Source organism: Rana temporaria, chromosome 3 (assembly GCF_905171775.1).
Source record: "Rana temporaria chromosome 3, aRanTem1.1, whole genome shotgun sequence".
Lineage (NCBI taxonomy): Eukaryota > Metazoa > Chordata > Amphibia > Anura > Ranidae > Rana > Rana temporaria.
This window is the reverse complement of record NC_053491.1, coordinates 38590327-38613684: the sequence shown is the minus strand read 5'-3', so window position 1 is coordinate 38613684 and position 23358 is coordinate 38590327. Positions and strand designations below refer to the sequence as shown.

At 43.4% G+C, this 23358-nt stretch overlaps 1 protein-coding gene across 1 annotated transcript in view; it reads right to left on the bottom strand.

Moving 5' to 3' along the window:
* RHCG (Rh family C glycoprotein) overlaps positions 1 to 18948 on the bottom strand; it is a gene marked incomplete in the record, with an annotated part of 59474 nt that extends 40526 nt beyond the window's left edge. Inside the window, 2 exon segments of the mRNA XM_040342410.1 lie at positions 6569 to 6755; positions 18685 to 18948. Of these exon segments, the coding sequence (XP_040198344.1) occupies positions 6569 to 6755; positions 18685 to 18871 (374 nt within the window).
* Between the last annotated feature and the right edge of the window lie 4410 nt (positions 18949 to 23358).

Below are 23358 nucleotides of genomic sequence, written 5' to 3'. Positions count from 1 at the left end.
AGACACCCCAGCACGACAGAATGAGCCCACAGCACAGCCAAGCTGAAACAGAGACCCTCTCTAGAATTGAAATTGAAATCAGTCACTCTTATACTCTACCTTGAGAGTAACCCGGTGCTACATATAATAAAATATATTTTTTTATCATCATCATAGTTTGTTCTAAAACTTTGCCAACAGGTCATTTTTTTCCCGGCACTAAAGTGGAGGCACGGGTAGGTGGCACTAAAGAGAACTGATAGACGGCACCGATAAGGAGGCACTGAAGGGATCTGATTGTCAGCACTGGTGGGAACTGTTGGGACTGCACTGATAAGTGCTGATGTCCCTTTAAAACAAGTCAGATATTGGCTCGTCTCTCCGCAGGCTGTCAGCTGAGGAAACAAAGGCAGATAACCGGCTTGTGTTTACATCTGTGATCAACCATCATTGTACACAGTTGATAACGTAGTAAATAGCCGCTGTGACTGGCCCTTTACCCCGCTCAGCTGATCACTGACTCGGCTATCACAGAGCGCCCCCCGCATCAATAGATGCCCTCCCGGCAAACTAAGCCGCACTGTAGTCATAGCACGGATGAGAAGGGATTAAATGTGAGCATAATGGCCTATGGATTTTATTGGTTGTATATATTAGTCGCTTAAATAAAAAGATTTACACTATTGGATCCTTTTTTCCTCCGATTCTAAGATAACCCAGATGGAGTGGCAAAGAAGAAGTGCTGTTACAGTACGTTGGATGATTAACCCCTTGGGGGGGGGAAGCGTTAATTGACCCCCTCTAACAGGGGGTCAATTTTGTCTGGTGAGTTTTCAAATGTGGTGGTGGCCCATCGGGGCGAAGTTAAGCACGGGGGAACTTTCTGAACAGCAGAGCACATTACGGTTTAAGAATTTGGTTTGCACACTTTTGAACATTACTAGTCATTGCACAATCAAGAGGAAAATTGCAAGAGACACTTATTGAATATTGTTAACAATGACCTTTTACACTAATGTTGCACTGCATGGGACACTCTAATTTAGAATTTGTTATATTTGGTATTGAAGCAGTTAAAGACATAAGGGATGGAAAATAAAAAAATGTAAGGGAGAGTTCTTTTGAGTAACTCACCATGTGTAGCACCCTTCTCTAGTTAGGCTGCTAGGCTAAAGTTAGTTTTTGGCTTTACTGCAGTCAGTGGGGCAGCAGTTGATTGTTTTTGTCTGGTCAGGGTTTCTTAGATGGGCATTTGATTTCTCCCTCCTGCTTCCAGAATATAGGGCAGGGAGATTTAACTGACCTGTATGAATATTTATCATGCTCCAGCCAGTCCCTAGAGCATACCTCCCAACTTTTGAGATGGGAATGAGCGACACCGATCAGCAAAATTATGCAGGCATAGGACACACCCCCTGTCACTCCCCCTTAACCACTTAAGCCCCGGACCAATATGCAGCCTAAAGACCCAAGGTGTTTTTACAGTTCGGGACTGCGTCGCTTTAACAGACAATTGCGCGGTCGTGCGACGTGGCTCCCAAACAAAATTGGCGTCCTTTTTTCCCCACAAATAGAGCTTTCTTTTGGTGGTATTTGATCACATCTGCGGTTTTTAGTTTTTGCGCTATAAACAAAAATAGAGCGACAATTTTGAAAAAAAAGCAATATTTTTTACTTTTTGCTGTAATAAATATCCCCCAAAAACATATATAAAAACATTTTTTTTCCTCAGTTTAGGCCGATACGTATTCTTCTACCTATTTTTAGTAAAAAAAATCGCAATAAGCGTTTATCGATTGGTTTGCGCAAAATTTATAGTGTTTACAAAATAGGGGATAGTTTTATTGCATTTTTATTTTTTATTTTTTTTTTACTACTAATGGCGGCGATCAGCAATTTTTTTCGTGACTGCGACATTATGGCGGACACTTCGGACAATTTTGACACATTTTTGGGACCATTGTCATTTTCACAGCAAAAAATGCATTTAAATTGCATTCTTTATTGTGAAAATGACAGTTGCAGTTTGGGAGTTAACCACAGGGGGCGCTGTAGGAGTTAGGGTGCACCTAGTATGTGTTTACAACTGTTTGGGGGTGTGGCTGTAGGAATGACGTCATCGATCGTGTCTTCCCTATAAAGGGAATGACGCGATCGATGCGCCGCCATAGTGAAGGACGGGGAAGCCGTGTTTACACACGGCTCTCCTCGTTCTTCAGCTCCGGGGAGCGATCGCGACGGAGCGGCTATAAACAAATAGCCGCGCCGTGGTCCCGGATCGCTCCCCGAGCGGACCCGACCGCCGCATGTAGCGGGGGGGGTCCCGATCGGACCCCCCACCCGCTAATAGGCGAGGACGTACCTATACGCCCATGTGCCTGTACGTGCCATATTGTGGACGTATATGTACATGCGGTGGTCGGGAACTGGTTAAAGGAGAATTATAAAAAAATAAAAAAAACAAGATTGGTTAAACCCACAAGTGCTTTTTTACCACTATTATTCCTTTATATTGGCTTTTGGAATTTAGCCATGCAGCAATTTAGAGATCAGATGAAAGGTTTAGCACTGGAAAACACTTTTTGAAAGATAAAAAGTGCATTTTATATACAACTATATAGATCAGACCAAAATGAGGGACAAATGAGGAATGAGGGACAGAGGGACATAGCTCCAAATCAGGGACAGTCCCTCCAAATCAGGGACAGTTGGGAGCTATGCCTAGAGGGAGGAGGCGTCAAGATGGCTGGGGGTTCTTTCCTCTGCCAGGAGGGTTTCAGTTCTCTTGGGGCTGTTGCCCCTGGAGGCAGCCTTACTGAGTAAAGGATTGTAGTCTGGGAGCCTGGAGAAAATTCCAAAGATGAAGCCCAGACTGTAGCAAAAATCAGGAGATAGGCTACGGGCCTAGGAAAGGCTGGTAAAGGATCAGTACCGGAGGCACTGCCAGATGTCCTGGTCTGGAGAATAATCTGTCATCTCCCTCACTCTCCCATGTGTTGTGTACGGTGCCGTAGAGACCCAATTTGGGACTTTCATGTGTGACTGCAGTTATAAGGATTTAGTGTGAAGATTATCATCCTACTGCTTGCCATTATCGTTTTGGAGTATCTTGTGATCTTTAACCACTTCCCTACCGAGTCATTGTAAAATGACGTCGGCGGGAACCTTTCCTCTTTGACTGGATGTCATATGACGTCCTTGCATTCCCGACGTCCGCCGGGCACCCGCGATTGCCCGCAATCACGGCAGAACCATGGATCTGTGTGTGTAAACGCACGGATTCACTATCCTGTCAGCGGAGAGGAGACTGATGTGTGTTCCCAGTACAGAGGAACACACATTGATCTCCTCCCCTTGTGAGTCCCCTCCCCCTACAGTTAGAACACACTTTAGGGAACATATTTAACCCCTTCAGCGCCCCCTAGTGTTAACCCCTTCCCTGCTAGTCACATTTACACAGTAATCAGTGCAGTTTTATAGCACTAATCACTGTGTAAACGGTCCCAAAAATGTGTCAAAAGTGTCCGATATGTCCGCCGCAATGTCACAAAAATCGCAGATCGCCGCCATTACTAGTAAAAAAAGAAATAAAATAAAAATGCCATAATTCTATATTTTGTAGACGCTAGAACGTTTGCGCAAACCGATCAAATACGCTTATTGCAATTTTTTTACCAAAAATATGAATACGACGTCGCATGACCACGCAATTGTCAAAGTGCGACAGCGCTGAAAACTAAAAATTGGTCTGGGCAGAAAGGGGCTGAAAATGCCCTGTATGGAAGTGGTTAACCCCCTCTCCTGTTCATGTTATTCATCAATGAAATTCTAAAAAATCATCCCCCGTGTCTTTGGCAGGCAGCCTCTGTACTAGCAAGGAAGACCTGGGCATATTTTCAGTGGCCCCTTTGGGGGATGAGCCCTACATATAAATGAAAAACAAACTCTGCAGCCATTTACTGAAAATGTATGCACAGCACGACTACAGTTTTGTTATACAGGGATTGATTTACTAAAACTGGAGAGTGCAACATCTTATTACACTAAATTGAAGTATTAAAAGGCTAAACTTGCCCCCCCCCCCCTCTAAATTTCAGCTCCCATATGTACCAAATATACAATTAATGTACCTCTGTTGAAGAAAAGTAAAAGCTTTCTACGATTTTTTTTAGAACAAGGCTTTACCTCAGCACTGGTGTTGCAAGACACTAGATCTAGAATCTGATTGTACAATCTCTGTACAATTTCCTTTAGGATTTACCAAAACTATGGAATAGGAGGACCCACCAGTGGAGTAACTAGAACCTCCAGGGCCCCATTGCAAGAAACCATGAAGTCTCTTACCCCCATCTGGGGCGCTTCCCTCCAAGCCCTGTGGCGTAGCCCAGGTGCGACCTTTTTACTCCTGGAAGTTCCGCCACTGGTGTCAGTAGGTTTTTATTTTAATACATTTATAATTTTTTTGCAATATTTTATTATCTTATTTTAGGAGCTCGTTGGGGGCTTTAGTGAAATATCAGGGGTCTAAATAGACCCTTTGACAGAAAGGAGATTAACACTGCCTTCAATTGCCATCTCTGTAGTCTCAGCTGCACAGAATGAATGGACAGGAATAGCCCTGCAGACAGCTTCCTGTTCATTCACAAGCTGAAGCATAGTAAACACAGTTTACCATGCCACAGTCATCAATGAACAGGATCTGTCAGATCACCGACTATTCATTCAGACGAGGAAGGGTCCCGTAAATGACACATTTACCGGCTCCTTCCCTGCTCTCCATCCCAACAGCATCCACTGCAGCGTCAGGCGGGAGAGTAGACAAGGTGACAGGGGGGCCAGGAGAAAGCGCAGGGGCAGGTGAGCGCAAAGGCAGGCAGCAGAAAGAAGCTGGATAGGAGGAGCAGAGGAGCAGGGGGCTGCATACAGAGGAACCAATCTCTCAATTTTCCAGCCGCTGAATGCCTGTGCGAGGGAGAGGAAGAAAATCGGCTATTCAGCCTCTCCTCCCCTCCAGGTGTACAGGGAGATCGCACCAGCCCCACGGAGCATGAGGCCGGGTCGCAATTGCAACCCCTGTAGGTATGCCCCTAGGACCCATCTTATCTATTCATTCACGCTATATCCCCATCAGGAAGGCTCTTGCACTACATCAGGGGTGTCGAACCTGCGACCCCAGAAAGTTAAGCATGCAACCCGGGATCGTCTGGAGGAACACCAGGGATGCCATGCAAAACAGAAATGCCATGGCACCCTACATTGATAAGCCAGGCAAATGCACATCCAGAGATGCCGTGCAAACAGTTGATGGGTGCAGGGTGTGTGCTAAAGGAGTTCAGCTGGTAAACTCCTTTCTGTGTCAGTTTTCAATTCTCAAATCTACATACCAGAAAGTCATGATTTTCTTCTATGGGACCCACCAGGGCTGAGGTAAGGCCTTGTTCTAAAAATCATAGAAAGCTTTTATTTTTCTGCAACAGTAATACATTAATGGTGTATTGGTATATTTAGAGCTGGAATTTAGATAAAAAAAAAAAAAAAGTGAACTTAAAGCGGGAGTTCACCCATTTATTTTTTTACCTTTTCCCCTTAGCTTCATGCTCGTTTTGTCTAGGGGAATCGGCTAGTTGTTTTAAAATATGAGCCGTACTTACCCGTTTGAGATGCATCTTCTCCGCCGCTTCCGGGTATGGGCTGCGGGACTGGGCGTTCCTTCTTGATTGACAGTCTTCCGAGAGGCTTCCGACGGTCGCATCCATCGCGTCACTCATAGCCGAAAGAAGCCGAACGGCTTCTTTCGGAAAATCGTGACGCGACGGATGCGACCGTTGGAAGCCTCTCGGAAGACTGTCAATCAAGAAGGAACGCCCAGTCCCGCAGCCCATACCCGGAAGCGGCGGAGAAGATGCATCTCGTAAACGGTAAGTACAGGTCATATTTTAAAACTAGCCGATTCCCCTAGACAAAACGAGCATGAAGCTAAGGGGAAAATGTGTTCTCTATGGGTGAACCTCCGCTTTAAGCCTCGTACATACGGTCAAACATCCGACAAACTTTCCCTTGGATTTTTGTCCGAAGTCATTTGTCCGGTCACACCCATAGCATACACACGCTTGGACTTTTCTGAAAACTTTTCTAAAAAAAAAAAAAAAAAAAAAAAAAACTTTCCCAACATCACATGTTTTTTCTGCTCTTTTTTCACCACTCTTTGGTTAACTTCTGCTATTGTTGGTCGATTTTAACATTGGTTCTGGGCATGAGTGTTTGTACTTCGGACAAAAGTCCGAAGGCTTGCTGTACACACGGTCGGACTAGGCACCATCGGACTTTTGTTGTCGTAAAGTTTGTCCGTTTTCAGACTGAACTTTTTGTCCGATGAAACCCGGAAAAAAAAAAATTGGTCCAATGGAGCGTACACACGATCGGACAAATGTGAAAACGTGTTGATTTTGAAGTTTGTTGGCCGAAAGTCCGACCGTGTGTACGGGCCTTTAGCACCAAGTACATGTCTCTGCTAATGAACTCTGTTGTGAACCTCTCTGCTAAAATGATGTTACTTTGCACAATGTGCCAATACATTATATGTGCTCACCTTGTTACGCTGATATGGATCTCGCCATCTTTAAAGCTATGAAACCAACCCTGCATTAGAATAGCCCATTGTAATCCAAAAGCAGCAAGCAAAAAGTTGAATGCAACACTGCCAAATCCATAAAGCTTCAGGAAGGTCATCAGGAAGCCAAAGCCAACAAAGATCATGACATGGACATCTTGAAAACCTAAAGTGGATAAAAATAAATAAAAATAATCACGATTAGACTTGTTGGTTCTCTGTGATAATCCCTAGACGCTATAATTGATGCAACAACTGTGCGAACAAGAAACTTTTCCTGATTAACCAGCTTCATGTAAATAATGTCAGCATTATCTAAATTCCATACTTATGCCAGCCATAGATAGGTTAGAATCTTGACCAGTTCAGCAGGGACTGACCAAGATCCAAACCATCTATGGGCAGCAGGGATGGACTGGCCATTGGGACTACAGGGAGTTTCCCGGTGGGCCGATGGCTCAGTGGGCCGGCTTCAGTGACAGCGGACCGCCGCCCCCCTTCGCTCCTCTGTCTCTCCATTCCCACAGCGCTCACCTTCTCTCCCTCCCCGCAGCGCTCACCTGGGGGGGAACAAAGGACCAGAGGAGCAGGGGGGGCGACAGAGGAGCATGGGGGAGGGGACAGACAGCTAACTCAACAGCTATGGCCTGGGAGTTTCTCACTTCTGCCTAATCTTGTCCCATAAGGGGGGGCACCAAACTGATTCTTTGCCCCGGGTGAAATAATGTCCAGCTTCCCCACTGGTACTGCCTATAAAAGAGTACCAGTACTCTAATAAAGTAGAAGGGCTAGTGGCTAGTGAAGTGGGAGAGGGGGCTTGGGTGGCCGGGGGGTTGCGGGAGTTGTCCGGCCGCCATGGGAGAGACCTGTCAAGGTGGGCCAGTCTGGATGAATTCCAGGGCCAAACTTCTGTCCCAGTTAAGCCCTGATGGGCAGGCTGATTGTACGCAATTCGATTGATTTTCACACAGACAGCATGTCCGATTTTCTAGCATGCAATTGACAGCGGTTGTAGCCGCTAGCAATAGTCGATGTGTTCTCCTGGCACATAGGGAGCTCCAATCCCAGTTGACGCCTTCTGAGAGAAAATGCGTTGGGTAGAGACAGCCGTGACATCAGCTTGCACAAACCGTGCTGCAGACGGCCGTACCACCACGCGATTCTGTGAGAAAAAAGCCTGCAAGTGCATTTTTTTTTTTTTTAACAAACACTTATTTTTTAATTATGCACCATCGGTCCTCCTTTCATTTTCACATCCACCTGTGACTTGGGAGCCTTTGACCATCTAGAGTTGCATACAGGCGGCAACACAGATTACCCATTGACCCTTGGGGTCTGGTAAGCAGCCACTTTATTACTTGAAGAGCATCATTATTATTAGCACTTATTCAACATTACTTGTGACTGTCTGATTTTTTTAATCAACAGTTTGTTTTGGGACTTTTGTTTTTGCTTTCACTCACCCATTGCCAATGTTTTTCCCCATTTTTCATTTGCATATACGGGAAGTATTTGCATAACTATGCCTTTGCAACATGGTTTTGTTCACATTGTGATCATTTTGATTAGTGTATCACATCTATTACTTTTTGATATGTATTATACACCTGTAGTGCACATTAAAGTGATTGTAAAGCTTTGGTTTTTACAACCACTTGAATACTGGGCACCTTCACCCCCATCCTGCCCGGGCCATTTTTCAGCTTTTAGCGCTCTCACACTTTCAATGACAATTGCATGGTCATGCAACACTGTACCCAAATGATGTGCACACACATGGGCGCTCTCTTGGTGGCGTTTATTCACAAATCAGTTTATTTTTTGCAAAATTAGCGGGAAAAAAAAAAAAAAAAAACGAAAATTTAATATTTTCTTCCATTTTAAAAGAAATCCAAAAATTTCATAAATTTAAGCCAAAATGTATTCTGCTACAGGTCTTCGGTAAAAAAAAAAAAAAACTCTATAATTGGTTTGTGGGATCACAGACACATGTACGCAGATCATCATGTACAGATGTGCACAGGTGATCACGGACATGTGTGCAGATGATCATTGGGACATAGGATTTCACTGTCACATGTGTGGGGACACAGTATTTGGGGACACTGGGCCAGTGATCAGTGCGAAAAAAGCTGTTAAACCCAGCTTATACTCCCTAATTACCGGCCAGCTGCAGAGATCCGCTCTCCTCTCTTTATTGACAACTGAGGAGAGCCGATCGCCTAGCAACAAGCTCTCTGAACACAGCCATCGTGTGATCAGAGAAGGGGATTGTTGCGGGTCCCGGCCCCCTGATGTGCCGACGGGTGTCACTCGAGTGTGGCTCCGACTCGCACCCGAGAATGCACTGGGGGGGGGGGGGGGGAGATGCGTCATGCGGCCTGCTGGTGGCGCAGCTCACCGGGCATATGCCCAATCCGGACCTGGGAACAGACGATCAGTGACATGTCACTAGGAAGAATGGGGAGATGTTGCGTTTACACCAACATCTCCCCATTCTTCAGCTCTGTGACCCGATCGCTGGCGCAAGCGGCCACGCGGTGGCAAATTAAAGGGGACGTATATATACACACACGCCTATTTGCGCAGCCATGCCATTCTGACAACGTAAATACTCGTGCTGCTGTCGGCAAGCGGTTAAGGATTCATTGCAATGGTTTGGATTGCCCAAAGTATTACATTCTGGATAGTAACAGATTCAGTTTTATATTAGTAAGCTCGGATTTAAAGGGGTTGTAAAGGAAAAAAAAAAAAAAGTCCCTAAATATCTTTTACCTTAGTACAGTCCTCCACTTACCTCATCCTTCCATTTTGCTTTTAAATGTCCTTATTTCTTCTAAAAAATCCTCACTTCCTGCTCTTCGGTCTGTAACTCCACACAGTAATGCAAGGCCTTCTCCCTGGTGTGGAGAAAGCCTCTTAAGGGGGGGGGGGGGGCGAGCAGGAGTGTCAGGACACACACTAACACACAGCTCCTTTCTCTATCTGCAATGTAGAGAGCGTCCTGACCCTCCTGCTCGCCCCCTCAAGAGGCTTTCTCCACACCAGGGAGAAAGCCTTGCATTACTGTGTGGAGTTACAGACAGAAGAACAGGAAGTGAGAATTTCTCAGAAGAAATAAGGACATTTAAAAGCAAAATGGAAGGATGAGGTAAGTGAAGGAGGACTGCACTAAGGTAAAGGAAGCTATTTAGGGGGGGATTCCTTTACAACCCCTTTAACTGTTGCAATTGGAATCACATTAGTTTCTGCTCCAGGCTTGATTAGTCTCTTTACTATTACGATCTGCATGCCAGGCAACATTCAGATGCTGGACCTGCGTTCAGTGTGCTGTTTTTCAAACACGGTAATCAGACAATGTTTGTCCCTCAACTTTTCTTTATTGGTTTTGCTACAATAATTGTGGCACTTGAACACATCATAAAATGATTCTACCCTCCACAGTTATGTCACATAAGCTGGGCACCGCCTTCATTTGTGCATTTTTAGCATGCCGATCGAAGTAAGGCCCCATTCGTAGCCTAAAGCTCCAAAAGACTATTTGTAAAACGGTTCACATCCCCACTCCAAGTTGATGCTAAACGGCTAAAGTTCAAAAAAGTTTAGAAGGATTAACCCCTCGGTTCCACAATGAGTACAACTAGCATGCTTTACCACATAAACAGACTGATTTTACTGTTGTGGGTTTGGCAACACTTAAACCACTTACAAAAAAGTAAAATAAAAATAAATAAATAAAAATACTGATGAAAAGGCTGAAAAAAACAAATGAAACAGATGATATTTTCCGCTATTAGCCAATCAGAAAACACCAAAGCACAAAAAGCTTTAAACGCTGTACACAAACACACATACAAACACCCAAAAAAAAAAAAATCAAACATGGGATACTTGGGTGTGAATGCAACTTGTAATGGTTGTCTGCATCTCTTGCTTCTGTATGCAATTTTCTTCTTGCAGATTCTGTACTTTTACAATAAATCTCCATTCTCGTCTGATTTGTTGCACTTTTCCTTGGGGCCCATTCATTCCTATGCAATGCGTAACTAGAAAGGTGTAGGAGCTTATTTCGCTGTGACCGTGTGTTTTGTCCCCATAGACTTCAGTGGGAGCCCAAGGAAAAAACAAAAACAAAACACGAGAAATGCATGGAAAAACAGAAGAAGAAAAAAATTGCATGAAAATGCAGATACGTTTGACCTTAACCTAAAGCATGCCAGAGATGGGAAAATTACAAACATTTCCCAGCACACTTCCTGGCTAGGATAGAAAAAGGTCCTGGACTGCCGCACTCCTTAAAACGATGTCTTTTATTGGAAATGAAATCCAAAAAAACAACCAAAGTAATGCAGTCAAAATAAAGTGAACAAAAAAGGAAAAAGGTGGCCGACATGTTTCACATCGTCTGATGCTTACACTTCCTGGCTAGCGTGCAAAAAAAAATATATGACCCTGTACAACAATTTACAATAAACCGGATGGTGTAGTTACATTATTGCAAATATACTGTATGTGGAAGCCATAGTGCCTTGCCAAGTCTCCTGTGTATACTGCGGTTCTAATTATATATTAGGAGTCTGCATGTTGGAGCAAATATGGCAATAGATTAAAGTTGGAGTTCCAGGCCGTTTATTAAAAGATAGCAGCCACATGGAGCCTCTCTCCTCTACCCCTCCTCTCCGTGGCACCTCCATTAAAAAATTGGGCACACAGCCATGACAGCTTGCGGCATCACAGCTGGGCGTGCACGAGTCGCGCTGCGCTCTCCCAGTGGACAGGCAATCTTCTTGGACCTGTAATGTGTCTCAGAAGATTGCAGAGAGGGAGGGGCCGCCTAGGGGGGAGAGGAGGAATCACCTAGGCAGCCCATAGTCAGAAGGAGGAAAGGAAGTCACTCAAAACTAAGCACCCCCCCCCCCCTCCCAAATAAAAAAAAAAAAAAAAAAATACTACAATACATGTGGCATGCAAGGGGACGAGGAGTGCTTAAAGCAGAAGTTCCACTTTTGGGCGCAACTCCGCTTCAAGGGCAGGTACACCACTTCTCAAAAAGGCACAGGGACAGACTGGACGCCCAACAAGAGCTCAGTGGCAGCTGAAGGCATCCAATGTGTCCCTGTGCCAATAAAGGTGTATGGGCTTCGATAAGCCCAGAGCCCTATCGCATGTCATCTGCTTGTGATCTGTGAGATTCTCTCTGTCTAGTTTGTTTTTATTAGACATAAGCAATAAATACCAACATTTCTGTTGAAATGCAAATAGTTTTCGAATCCATTTCAGAAGAGAAAAAAAAAAAAAAAAAAAGAAGGAATAATGAAAATAGAATAGAAAAGATAGAAAATAAAAAAAAAGGGATAGAATAGAAGAAAAGAAAAAAAAGAAAAAGAAAAAGAAAGAGTAAAACAGAACAAAATAGAATAGAAAACAAAAAAAGTACAGAATAAAATGGAAAAGGAAAAAGGAATAGGACTAAAAAATAAATAGAAAGAATATAAATTATCTTCCGAAATTTGAATTCAAATAAAAAAATAAAAAGGAATAGAAAATAGAATACAATGGCATAGAAAGAATAAGAACACCTTCCAAAATTCCAATTTTGATAATAAATTTGAGTTCAATTCAACTGAATTTGGAAAAAATGTAATAGATTCAAACTCGAATAAATGAAATGAATTCCAAAAACAAATTTAACCAATTACATTTTTGTAAATAATGGGCCGAAACTTTTTTTCTGCAGATTAGTGTCAAGCATTAACACTAAGTGTATTTAGCGCTAGATCAATTCATTTAAATTGCTAGAATAAAATAATAATATTACTACCAATTAAATTAATTAATGCCCAAATGCTTGACATGGCTGTACGCGTCAAAACATGTTACACACATGTACAAGAGTCAAAGGAGTCTAGGATAAGGTGACCAGATTTTTTAAATGAAATCCAGGGACTTTTACTAGTAATGGCGGCAATTGGTGACTCTCTGCCCGTCGCCGCTGCCGCCCGCCTCACAGCCTGTCAAGTTTTACTCTCCGGGCCTCGGCTACTACTGGGTGGAGAGTGGAGGAAGATCACTCCGCCAGGGAAGGAAAGGAGATAAGCAGGCAGGCAGCTGGCCGGGACTTGAGTCAAGGCAGAAGAACATGCGAGCCAAGCTGAATGGGCATACACCCGAAACTGAAGAAATATTCCCTCTGCTCCGACCAGCACATGATCATCAGAAAGGGGCACAGATAAATGGGGGGAAAAATACACCCCCCTAAGCTGGCAAGAGCGGTGGGGTGTAATTCAGATATTTTTTTTTATTCTGCACCGACTGTCTTTGTAATTGCCCCAGCCCCTATTCAAATCCAATCTGGGGACAAAACCGGGGACAGTGTCCTCAATCCGGGGACTGTCCCCTGAAACTGGGGATGTCTGGTCACCCTAGTCTAGGAGAGACAGAAAAACATCCAGTGTGAATGAGGCCTACAAATACTGCAAGAGAAAGCATATTAAATCTGTAATAAAAAAGTGTTCTATATGCCCATCATTTCAAGTACCTACTACGCGACTACCCAAGGCTACTGTTAGAAATCACGGGGCCCCATAATGTCTACCTGACAGGGCCCCCCCACGCCCAGATAATAACTGCTTATTCATATTCTCCATCAGCCAATCCCCCACAGCCATCACCTCTTATAACTTGACCCTTTCTCTTAGATTGTAAGCTCCGATTCCTCCTGTATTAAATTGTATTGTAATTGTACCATCTGCATTTAGAGCCGTGTAAACTGTCTGCGCTATATAAATCCTCTAAAATATTATGAATATCATTTGATATTAATAAAATCCTTATGGCATATTTACATGTCCCTTCCCCCGCTCTATATCCTGAAACATCCTCTTGTCTGCCTGCAGCAGATTCTGGAGGGAGAGGAGGGAAGAGAAGAGAAGCCCGAAACTCTGTAGGTAAAAGGGGGGCATGCGGTGGCCCAGAAAACAAGGGGATGGGTTTGCGGATGCTAGAACTGACCCACCTACAGCACACTGGGAGACAGAAGAGGATCAATGTCTGCAGTAAGACAGTACAGCTGTCCCTCCTGCTCAGGTGTATGGGTCCCCCCCCCTTTGAACTGATGGGTCCCGTGCCCAGTACAGGAGGGCTGGCAGTACTGCCTCATCAGCGGTCCTGTGACTACCTATACAAGGCAGTAGGTACACACACACGTAACATAGAACGCAAGGACCAGTCTATCTTGTATAATGCTTGAATGCCCACCCAAAGCACACTTTACTACACACAAGTGACAATATGGGACATGCATAAACACACACACACACACACACACACACACACAAAATCAAAATCTTTACTTCGACCTATAATGAATAGCCAACAGTACATACAAACTCAATTTACTCAAGCAAGACACTGCATACAAGGTGAAAGGAAGGTGACCAAGAACCTTAATGGTTTCTAGCTCAAAGTTTTGATAATCATCTTGGATGGTTGTGTCAAGCACAGCAATCAGTAGTTAGATATTAAATCATTAAGTACAATTCAATTACAAGGTAACCCTGTTTAAAGGTAACAGGTCAGAAAAATTAAACATGATCGTGTGCTGCCTAAATACTGAGAGAGGGAGCGAGAGAAATTATATTATCACTAGGCATGTGCAAAAGGGAAAATTTTGTTTCGTTTCGTTTTAATTCGTTATTTAATTAATTTCGTTAAGTTAGGTTCGTTACATGTGTTAAATTCGTTTTCGGAACTCGTTCGTTTTTGACCGAATTTCGAAAAATCCGGTCGAATTCGAAAATTCTCTCTTCGAATATAATTTCGAAATTCGATCGGAATTCGAAAAAAAAAAAAAAAATCGAATTCCGAACGAATTTCGTCCGCGGGTTTTCGATTCGGAATCGAAAACGTTCATTCGGATTCGGTAAATTCATTAATATTGCAATTCGGGAATTCGTATGCATCCGAATGTCCGAATAATGAAAAATTTGTCTGAATTTCGATTCGGAACGAAACGAAATGCACATGCCTAATTATCACACAGTATCTCACAAAAGTGAGTACACCCCTCAGATTTTTGTAAATATTTTATTCTATCTTTTCATGTGACAACATTAAAGAAATGACACTTTGCTACAATGTAAAGTAGGGAGTGTACAGCTTGTATAAGGCTGCATTCACACCTAAGCGTACAAAATCGCGGCGCTTTGTCCCGCGATTTGCGGCGACAAAACGCCGCGATTGTGAATGCAGCCTCAGCAAAAAAATAAAAATAACCCCCAATGTGTGATTTTACATCTGTGTGTTCAGTGCCGACAGGCTGCTGAGGGTGATCTGATGGGAAGGTGTGTCTGATGGGATGACAGTGACACTCATGAATGGTATTCCTTGTCTGTATGAGCTGTCGGTGCACAGCGTTCTCACAGCTAAGCAGCAACCAATAGGAGATGTTCGGGGCGGATCAGCTCCCTGTGCCTGGCCAATGACAGGAGCTTACGTGTCTGGCTGCTTTCAGAGGACTTCAGAGGACACCCCCTCTATGGAGATGGTTCCCATCTCCTATGCCGAACGCCGCCTGAAAAAAAAAGGTTCGGGACTTTTTTTCAGGCGGCAGGCGTACGGCGTTTGGCGTGGAGATGTGAACCATCTCCATAGAGGGCAATGTTAAATCATCCCTCTGGCGTCTTGGGGCGGCAGCGGCGTCACACTACAGGCGACAAAACGCCTAGGTGTGAATGGGGGCCAACAGTGTAAATTTGCTGTCCCCTCAAAATAACTCAACACACAGCCATTAATGTTTAAACCACTGGCGAGAGAAGGGAGTACACCCCTAAGTGAAAATGTCCAAATTGAGCCCAATTAGACATTTTCCCTTCCCGGTGTCATCCGACTTATTAGTGTTACAAGGTCTCAGGTGTGTTAAATATTTGTAATCACACTCTTACTGGTCACTGGAAATTCAACATGGCACCTCATGGCAAAGAGTTCTCTGGAGGATCTGAAAAAAAAAAACTGCTCTACATAAAGATGGCCAAGACCCTGAAACTGAGATGCAGCATGGTAGCCAAGACAGGTTCTGCTCAGAACAGGCCTCGCCATGGTCAACCAAAGAAGTTGAGTGCACGTGCTCAGTGTCAAATCCATAGGTTGTCTTTGGGAAATAGACATACAAGTGCTGTCAGCATTGCTGCAGAGGTTGAAGGGGTGTGGGGTCAGCCTGTCAGTGCTCAGACCATACGCGGCACACTGCATCAAATAGGTCTGCATGGCTTTCGTCCCAGAAAGAAGGCTCTTCTAAAGACGATGCAAAGCCCACAGTTTGCTGAAGACAAGCAGACTAAGGACATGGATTACTGGAACCATATCCTGTGGTCTGAAGAGACAAAGATAAATGTATTTGCTTCAGATGGTGTCAAGCGTGTGCATGTGAGCTGCTGGCACTGGGGAGCTACAGTTAGTTGAAGGAACCATGAATGCCAACATATACTGTGACATACTGAAGCAGTGCATGATCCCCTCCCTTCACAGACTGGGCCGCAGGGCAGTATGTCAAGATAACGACCCCAAACACACCTCCAAGACGATCACTGCCTTGCTAAAGAAGCTGAGGGTAAAGGTGATGGACTGGCCAAGCAGGTCTCCAGACCTAAACCCTATTGAGTATCTGTGGGGCATCCTCAAATGGAAGGTGGAGGAGCGCAAGGTCTCCAACATCCACCAGCTCTGTGATGTCGTCATGGAGGAGTGAAAGAGGACGCCATTTGTAATCTGTAAAGCTCTGGTGAACTCCATGCCCAAGAGGGTCAAGGCAGTGCTGGAAAATAATGGTGGCCACAGAAAATAGACACTTTGGGCTTAATTTGGACATGTTCACTTAGGCCCCTTTCACACTGGGGCGCGGGTGGCGTCGCTATTTTTAGCGGCGCTTTACTGTCATGTTTGCAGAGATATTTAACATTTTAACCCCCGCTAGCGGCCAAAAAAGGGTTAAAACCACCCGCAAGCCACCACTGCAGTGGCGGTATGGCCGCAGTGCCCATTTATTTCAATGGGCAGGAGCGGTGGAGGGGCCCTCCAAAGATGCCGCTTGCAGGACATTTTTTTTAAACGTCCTGCCAGCGGACCGCTCCAGTGTGAAAGCCCTCTGGCTTTCACACTGGAGTCAAAGGAGCAGCTCTTTCAGGGACCTTTGCAGGCGACATTTTGAGCGTTATAGCGCCTCAGTAATGTACTCACTTTTATTGCCAGTGGTTTAGACATTAATGACTGTTTTATTTTGAGAGGACAGCAAATTTACACCGTTATACAAGCTGTACACTCATTGTAGTCAAGTAATTTCTTCAGTGCTGTCACATGAAAAGATGCAATAATAAAATATATAAAAAAAAAAAAAAAAAAAATCTATAGGATATGGGGACTTCTCCGTGGTAGTAGTGTTTTCCAATCCACAATCAGAACTTTTGTTACAGGTCTTGTTGGACCAGCCCAAAGGGAATTGGTCAGAATCCATACACTAGACAAAGATTTGGGGGGCACCCCTTAATTAGTGCCCACCTGTGTTATAGGAGGAGTCCTTTTAGTTCTCCCATGGTTCAGAGAAGCAGGATCTTCTATCGATAGCGTAGGACCCACCAATATTGGGGTACTTTGACGTAGTAGTGGGCTTAGCACTATATGGCCATATGGTGTAACTAAATCCCCATATTTTCTGAATATGCTCAGGTGTTTTTAAATAGCCTTGCAGGAGCTGAATGTAATTTTTTGTACGTCTGCAGTCTCTGACCATCTCCTGCACCACATCTGCAGTCTCTGACCATCTCCTGCACCACGTCTGCAGTCTCTGACCATCTCCTGCACCACGTCTGCAGTCTCTGACCATCTCCTGCACCACGTCTGCAGTCTCTGACCATCTCCTGCACCACGTCTGCAGTCTCTGACCATCTCCTGCACCACGTCTGCAGTCTCTGACCATCTCCTGCACCACATCTGCAGTCTCTGACCACCTCATTGAAGTTCTTTATGTTAGGTTCAGACAAAGCAAATTTTATGGGTACAAGGAAGCACAGGTTTTATTCAACATCCCTTAAGCCCCTCCCACTACTAGGCACTTGACCACACCCACAATTTGCTGCGACGTATCATGCTGCAGGTCTTTACTCCTAAAGCATCCCTCATTCTGAAGTTCAAAAGTTAGAAGGTATGTATTCGATGTGAATTTACAATAAAAAGTCGGTTCCGGTTTGCACCTAAGCTAGCATTTTCTAGTTCTTGTGCGAAATGCTCAGCTATAGTTCCTGGTTCCACACTGGAGGGAGCTGCATCTTGGCTGAAGCACCCATGCTGGGTGCCAGGGGGTCCGTCACAAAAGGTAATTTGACCAGCCAAGAAATCGCTTAACTTTCGTTTTTTTCCCCCCATTCACACAGAACAAAAGTGTACATGCACTTTTAATGGGCGAATTGCTATGGAGGAGAAGTTTATCAATTCACCCCCTTGAAGAAAAAAAAAAAAAAAGATTTGTTACATGAACATATATTATTTCTAGGTTCCTGCAGACTTCTTATATTAATGAACTGAGTTTCAGTATTCATAAATTCTTGATTTTCATATTATTCTGCTGCAATATGTATACATTGTAGCGCTTAGTCAAATTATATTGCGTCAATTATTTAAACATGAAATGCAAAATATAGCGAAACCTCGGATTGCGAGTAACGCGGGTTAACGAGCATTTCGCAATACGAGCACCGTTTAAAAAAAAATCCTGACTCAGTTTGAGAGTGTTGTGTTGCAAAACAAGCAGGATTCGAGCCACAGCGGAAATACGCTGTTTCTGAGCTGTCCTTGGGCCTTGCCGAGCTGTCCTTGCCGAGTGTTTCCGAGGCTCTCTGATGCGCCCCCCCTTCTGGCCACATGCAGTATTGCACGCCATTGAAGTCAATGCGGAACAAATTATTTTAATTTCCATTGACTTCTATGGGGAAACTTGCTTTTATATGCAAGTGTTTTGTATTACAAGCATTCTCCTGGAATGGATTATTGCTTGTAATCCAAGGTTCCACTGTGATATTTCAGCAAAAAACAAAAACCACACTTACTTGGGTATCTATAGTAATAATCATTTTCAATATTACTGCTGATGTTATTAACCTTCATGTATTCTTTCCACTGGGGTGCAGCTTCTATATCATAGCGAACAAAAGCTCCAAAAAGGACAATCATGATAATCTCGAAAGTCATGCAGATAATCGGCAGCTTCCATCGCATATAGGTATTTCTTGCCATCTTCCAGACAGTCTAATAGGAAGACTAGATAGAGCTGCCAGTCACGTCTGTGTTAGGTCCTTCAATGCACAGTATATTTCAAAGGGTGTGATGGATCAGGAAGATTCGTCATCATGAGCTCACACACCTCTTTAATTAAGAAAGGGAGGCAGTCAGAGAACAACATGTATACTTGTTTTCCCATACATCGGCACAATTTACAGATTAAGTTAAAGGGAGGCGACACTGCCTAGGTGATGTTGGGTCAAAATAATTATAACATGAACATAATTCATAATGCCAAAAAAATGTTTTTAAAGTAAAATCCTGAACTGGTTATTCAAGGTAGCAAACCTAAAGCAGAGGTCCACCCTGAAAAAAAAAAAAATGTATATATATGTATATATATATATATATATATATATATATATATATATATATATAAAACCAGACGGACCCCTCTCTGGAGGGTCTAACTAAATAGACCCACCCAAGTACTAGGTGGGGCTCCCCTGAAGGGAGAGTCCATGAGAGGGCGAACTAAGCCAGAAGGCCATGTCTACTCCCTCCCAATACTTTCAGGGCAGGCCCGAGGACCTACACCCTACCAGTCACTGATTAGGTGAAAGATCCAGCGGGAGGACATTGCGGGATCCTATGGACAAGGTAAGTACCTGTACAAGGATACTGCTTTGCAATCCTTGTGGCCACTTTTGGTACTGAAAAATTAACCCCAAGCCACAATCAGGATTAACGCCAGGAAGATTAAAGTGGTATTAAAAAAAAAAAAAAAAAAAAAAAAAAAAAACATAGAATTGTCTTTGATGGAAAATTAACACACACACACACACACACACACACACACACCTTTTTTTTAAAGATTTCCCCTTATTTGTATTGTATAGAGATCACTTTTACCAATTTTCAATAAATGCTTGTTTTTTATGCTCAATATACACGCCATATATTTTGGTATCGCAGGGTTCCGTTCTCTTCCCAAGTTCCCTTGTGGATTTTTTTGTTTTGGGGCTGATACCAGACATTAGTTTGTCTTAGCCGCACAACAGATATACAAATAGATACCAAACGTTTCTCCCTTTAAAATTGTATGCGCTCAGGGAATGGCGCCAAACTACAGTACTTTGAAAATTTACTTTTTTTTTTTACACAGGTTACTAGTTTAGAGTTAGAGGTCAATCATTAGAATTATTGCCCCCACTCTAATGCCCGTGGTGATACCTCACATGTGTGGTTTGGGCAACCCGACAAAAAAAAAACAAAAAAAAAAAAAAACAAACACCTCAGGCCTACCAGCAAACAAATAATGGCAGTGTTTACATGTGCCGCGCTGGAAAGGATGTCATGATGTTGCTTCCGGCCTCCGAGGGTCATAGAGATGGCTAGGGACCATCTGCTACAGCCAGCTCTATGGTAAACTCTTTGGTGGATTCATTCTCCAGCATCTTCGATTGCATGGGCGAGCCTGCAAAAGCAGCGGAGGGCTAAACAGCCGATATGATGGCTTTTACACTGTAGGGAATCGCCTGCTGAACAACACACACACACCCACCCCCCTCTTTGTGCTGCCCATAGCATAGCAATCAGATTTTTAGTCCCCAAGGTAGTAATCAAATTTATTGAATATTGAAATCCAAATTATTTTTAAAATTTCAGATTTATATACAAGGAAATGCCACATTATGGCCACTAGATGGAGCCGACTATTAACTATTAAAAGCGGGAGTTCCAGGCCTTTTAGGTTTATTAAAAGTCAGCAGCCACAAAAAAAAAAAAAAAAAAAAAAAAAAAGTGTAGCTGAACTGTAACACACACACACACACGCGCGCCCCATGGTCCAGCGATGTGGCCGCACGGAGCCTCACTCCTCTCGCCCTTTTTTCCCCGCAGGGCCTCCATTGAAACTGTGGGCACCCAGCCATAACAGCTTGCGGCTTCCCAACCGGGCGCACACTGCGCATGTGCGAGTCTTGCTGCGCTCTCCTAGTAGACAGGCAATCTTCTGGGACCTGCGACGTGTCCCAGAAGATTGCAGAGAGGGATGGGGGAGAGGAGTCGCCGCCTAGGCAGCCCGTAATCGGGAGGAGGAAGTCACACTCAAACTAAACCCCCCCCCCCCCCCCCCCAAAGAAAATGACATGCCAAATGTGGCATGTAAGGGGACAAGGAGTGCTTAAAGCGGAAGTTCCACTTTTGGGTGGAACTTCTGCTTTATTAATAATCACCTCCACTTGGGCCCCATTCACACTTGTGCGACTTTGGACCCCAAAGCAGGGTTGCCAGCCACCAGTAAATTTACTGACAGTTTGTAAAAATCTGATTTTTTTTACAACTGCCAGTAAATATCAGGGGCTGATAATTTCATGCCATGTTGACTTTTTAAGTGCAAGTCAAGCAAATTACTTTGTTATAGCTATTGTCAGTGTTCCCATATCATGTTTATACCGTTTAAATATTCACTGTGTTCCCTTTCAATAGGAGTTCTATACATTTCTCAGGTTGCCAGTTAAAAAAAAAAAAAAAAAAAAGGAGCTCCGCCAGTAAATTTTCAATGTTACTTCAGGAAAAAAAATGCTACGGGAGGTTGGCAACCCTGCCCCAAAGTCGCATGCCATGTTTCCCTACGAGTACCGTTCATATCTGTGTGCCTTCAAGTCGCAGCGATCTCAAAGCAACTCCTACACTACTTTCGTCCAACTTTCATGCGGCTTGGTCCATAGACCTCAATGTAAGCCTTCAAAATCTCATGACATTCCCATCTTCATCATATAGGGCTGCAACCAACGATTATTTTCATATTCGATTAGTTGGCCTATTGTTTCGATTAAATCGGATAATAGCCTTAAAAAAAAAAAAAAAAAAAACACACAACAACATTTAAAAAAGAACAATTACAAAAACACAAATTGAAGCAAAAACACATTACATGCTTTTCTGCAGCTTCTCCATTGAAGTATATTGAACCAAAAAAAAAAAAAAAAAAAAAAAAAAAAAATCGCACCGTTTTGCGTTAAAAACTCCTTGCCCTTTCCAAATACGCAGCAGCTGAAAAAAAAATCATGGATGTGAACGTGTCCCATAGGAAAACATGTAAATTAACTGTATTGCGTTTCTGCAAAAAACACCAATAAACAGAGGTGCGACCCATGGCCTGAGATGTTTAGTAACATAATGGGGGTTAAAAAAATAAAAAATAAAGTACAAAAAGAGCAAATAATCGCTACTGTAAGGGGTTCATTTTTTTACCGTGGGACAGTGAAAGTAATATTTACAGTAGTGATTTGCTTTTTTGTACTATAAAGGGCTATTTTAGTTTTTTTTTAACCCCATTATGTTACTGGCTGATTAATTGATTATCAAAATTGTAATCGATTTTATAAATCGATTAGTTGTTTTGGCCCTAATCATATATATATGTGATTTTGATGCAAGTTTGGATTAATGCAACTTGTGCAGAATGGAAAAAGTAATAATTCTAGTGCCAGACCTCCTCTGCAACTCTAACACTAAACGGGTAACCTGAAAAAAAAAAAATGGTAAAGTAAAGCATTGCCTATGGAGATTTTTAAGTAACATAGTTTGTCGCCATTCCACAAGTGTGCACAATTTGAAAGTATGACATGTTAGGCATGTATTTAGTGTAACCTCAAAAAAAAAATTGGGCCATCTTTATTGCTTTTTTTTTTTGGTATTTATTCATTAAAATAAATTTATTCCAAAACAATTGTATTTAAAAAAAACGCTGCACAAATACAGTGCGACAAAATATTACTATGACTGCCATTTTCTTCTCTGTGGTCTCTGCTAAAAAATATATACAATATTTGGGGGTTCCAAGTAATCTAGCAAAAAATATACAGATTTGTCAGAAAAAGGCCTGGTCATTAAGTGGTTAACAGATGACTCATCAGCTGGCAGCGGAATGTAAGAAAATATAAAAAAATTCCCAAAACAATATCCATACCAGACCCTTATCCGAGCATGCAGCCCAGCAGGTCAGGAAAGGGAGTGCCACCCCCTTCCTGAACCATTCCAGCCAGGCCACATGCCCTCAAAAACCCCACCCCAAAGTACCTTGTCCCCACAATCCTGGGCAGTGGTTGTGGGGGGGGGGGGGCTTATCAGAATCTGGAAGCCCCTTTAATGTCAATGCGTATGGGGTACTCCTACCCATTCACCAAAAAAGTGTAAAGAGTGATCAAGACAGTACACCGTTTTTACAATTTTTTTTTTTTTTTTATAATAAAGTCCACCAGCTGACACACATCGATCCAAAAAAAGAAAACACGCCTCTGGCCCCGAGGAATGCTCCCACACTGCCTGTTCTGCTGAGGACAGCTCTTAAATAAAAAGGAGCAGGCCACCTGGTGACTGTCAGGTGGCACCAACCCAGCATGCCATCAGTCAATGATGACACAAGGGGGCAATGCCCCACCCTATAGTTACCCTAAGAGCTGTCACATGACAGGCCAGACAGACAAAGTGAGCCT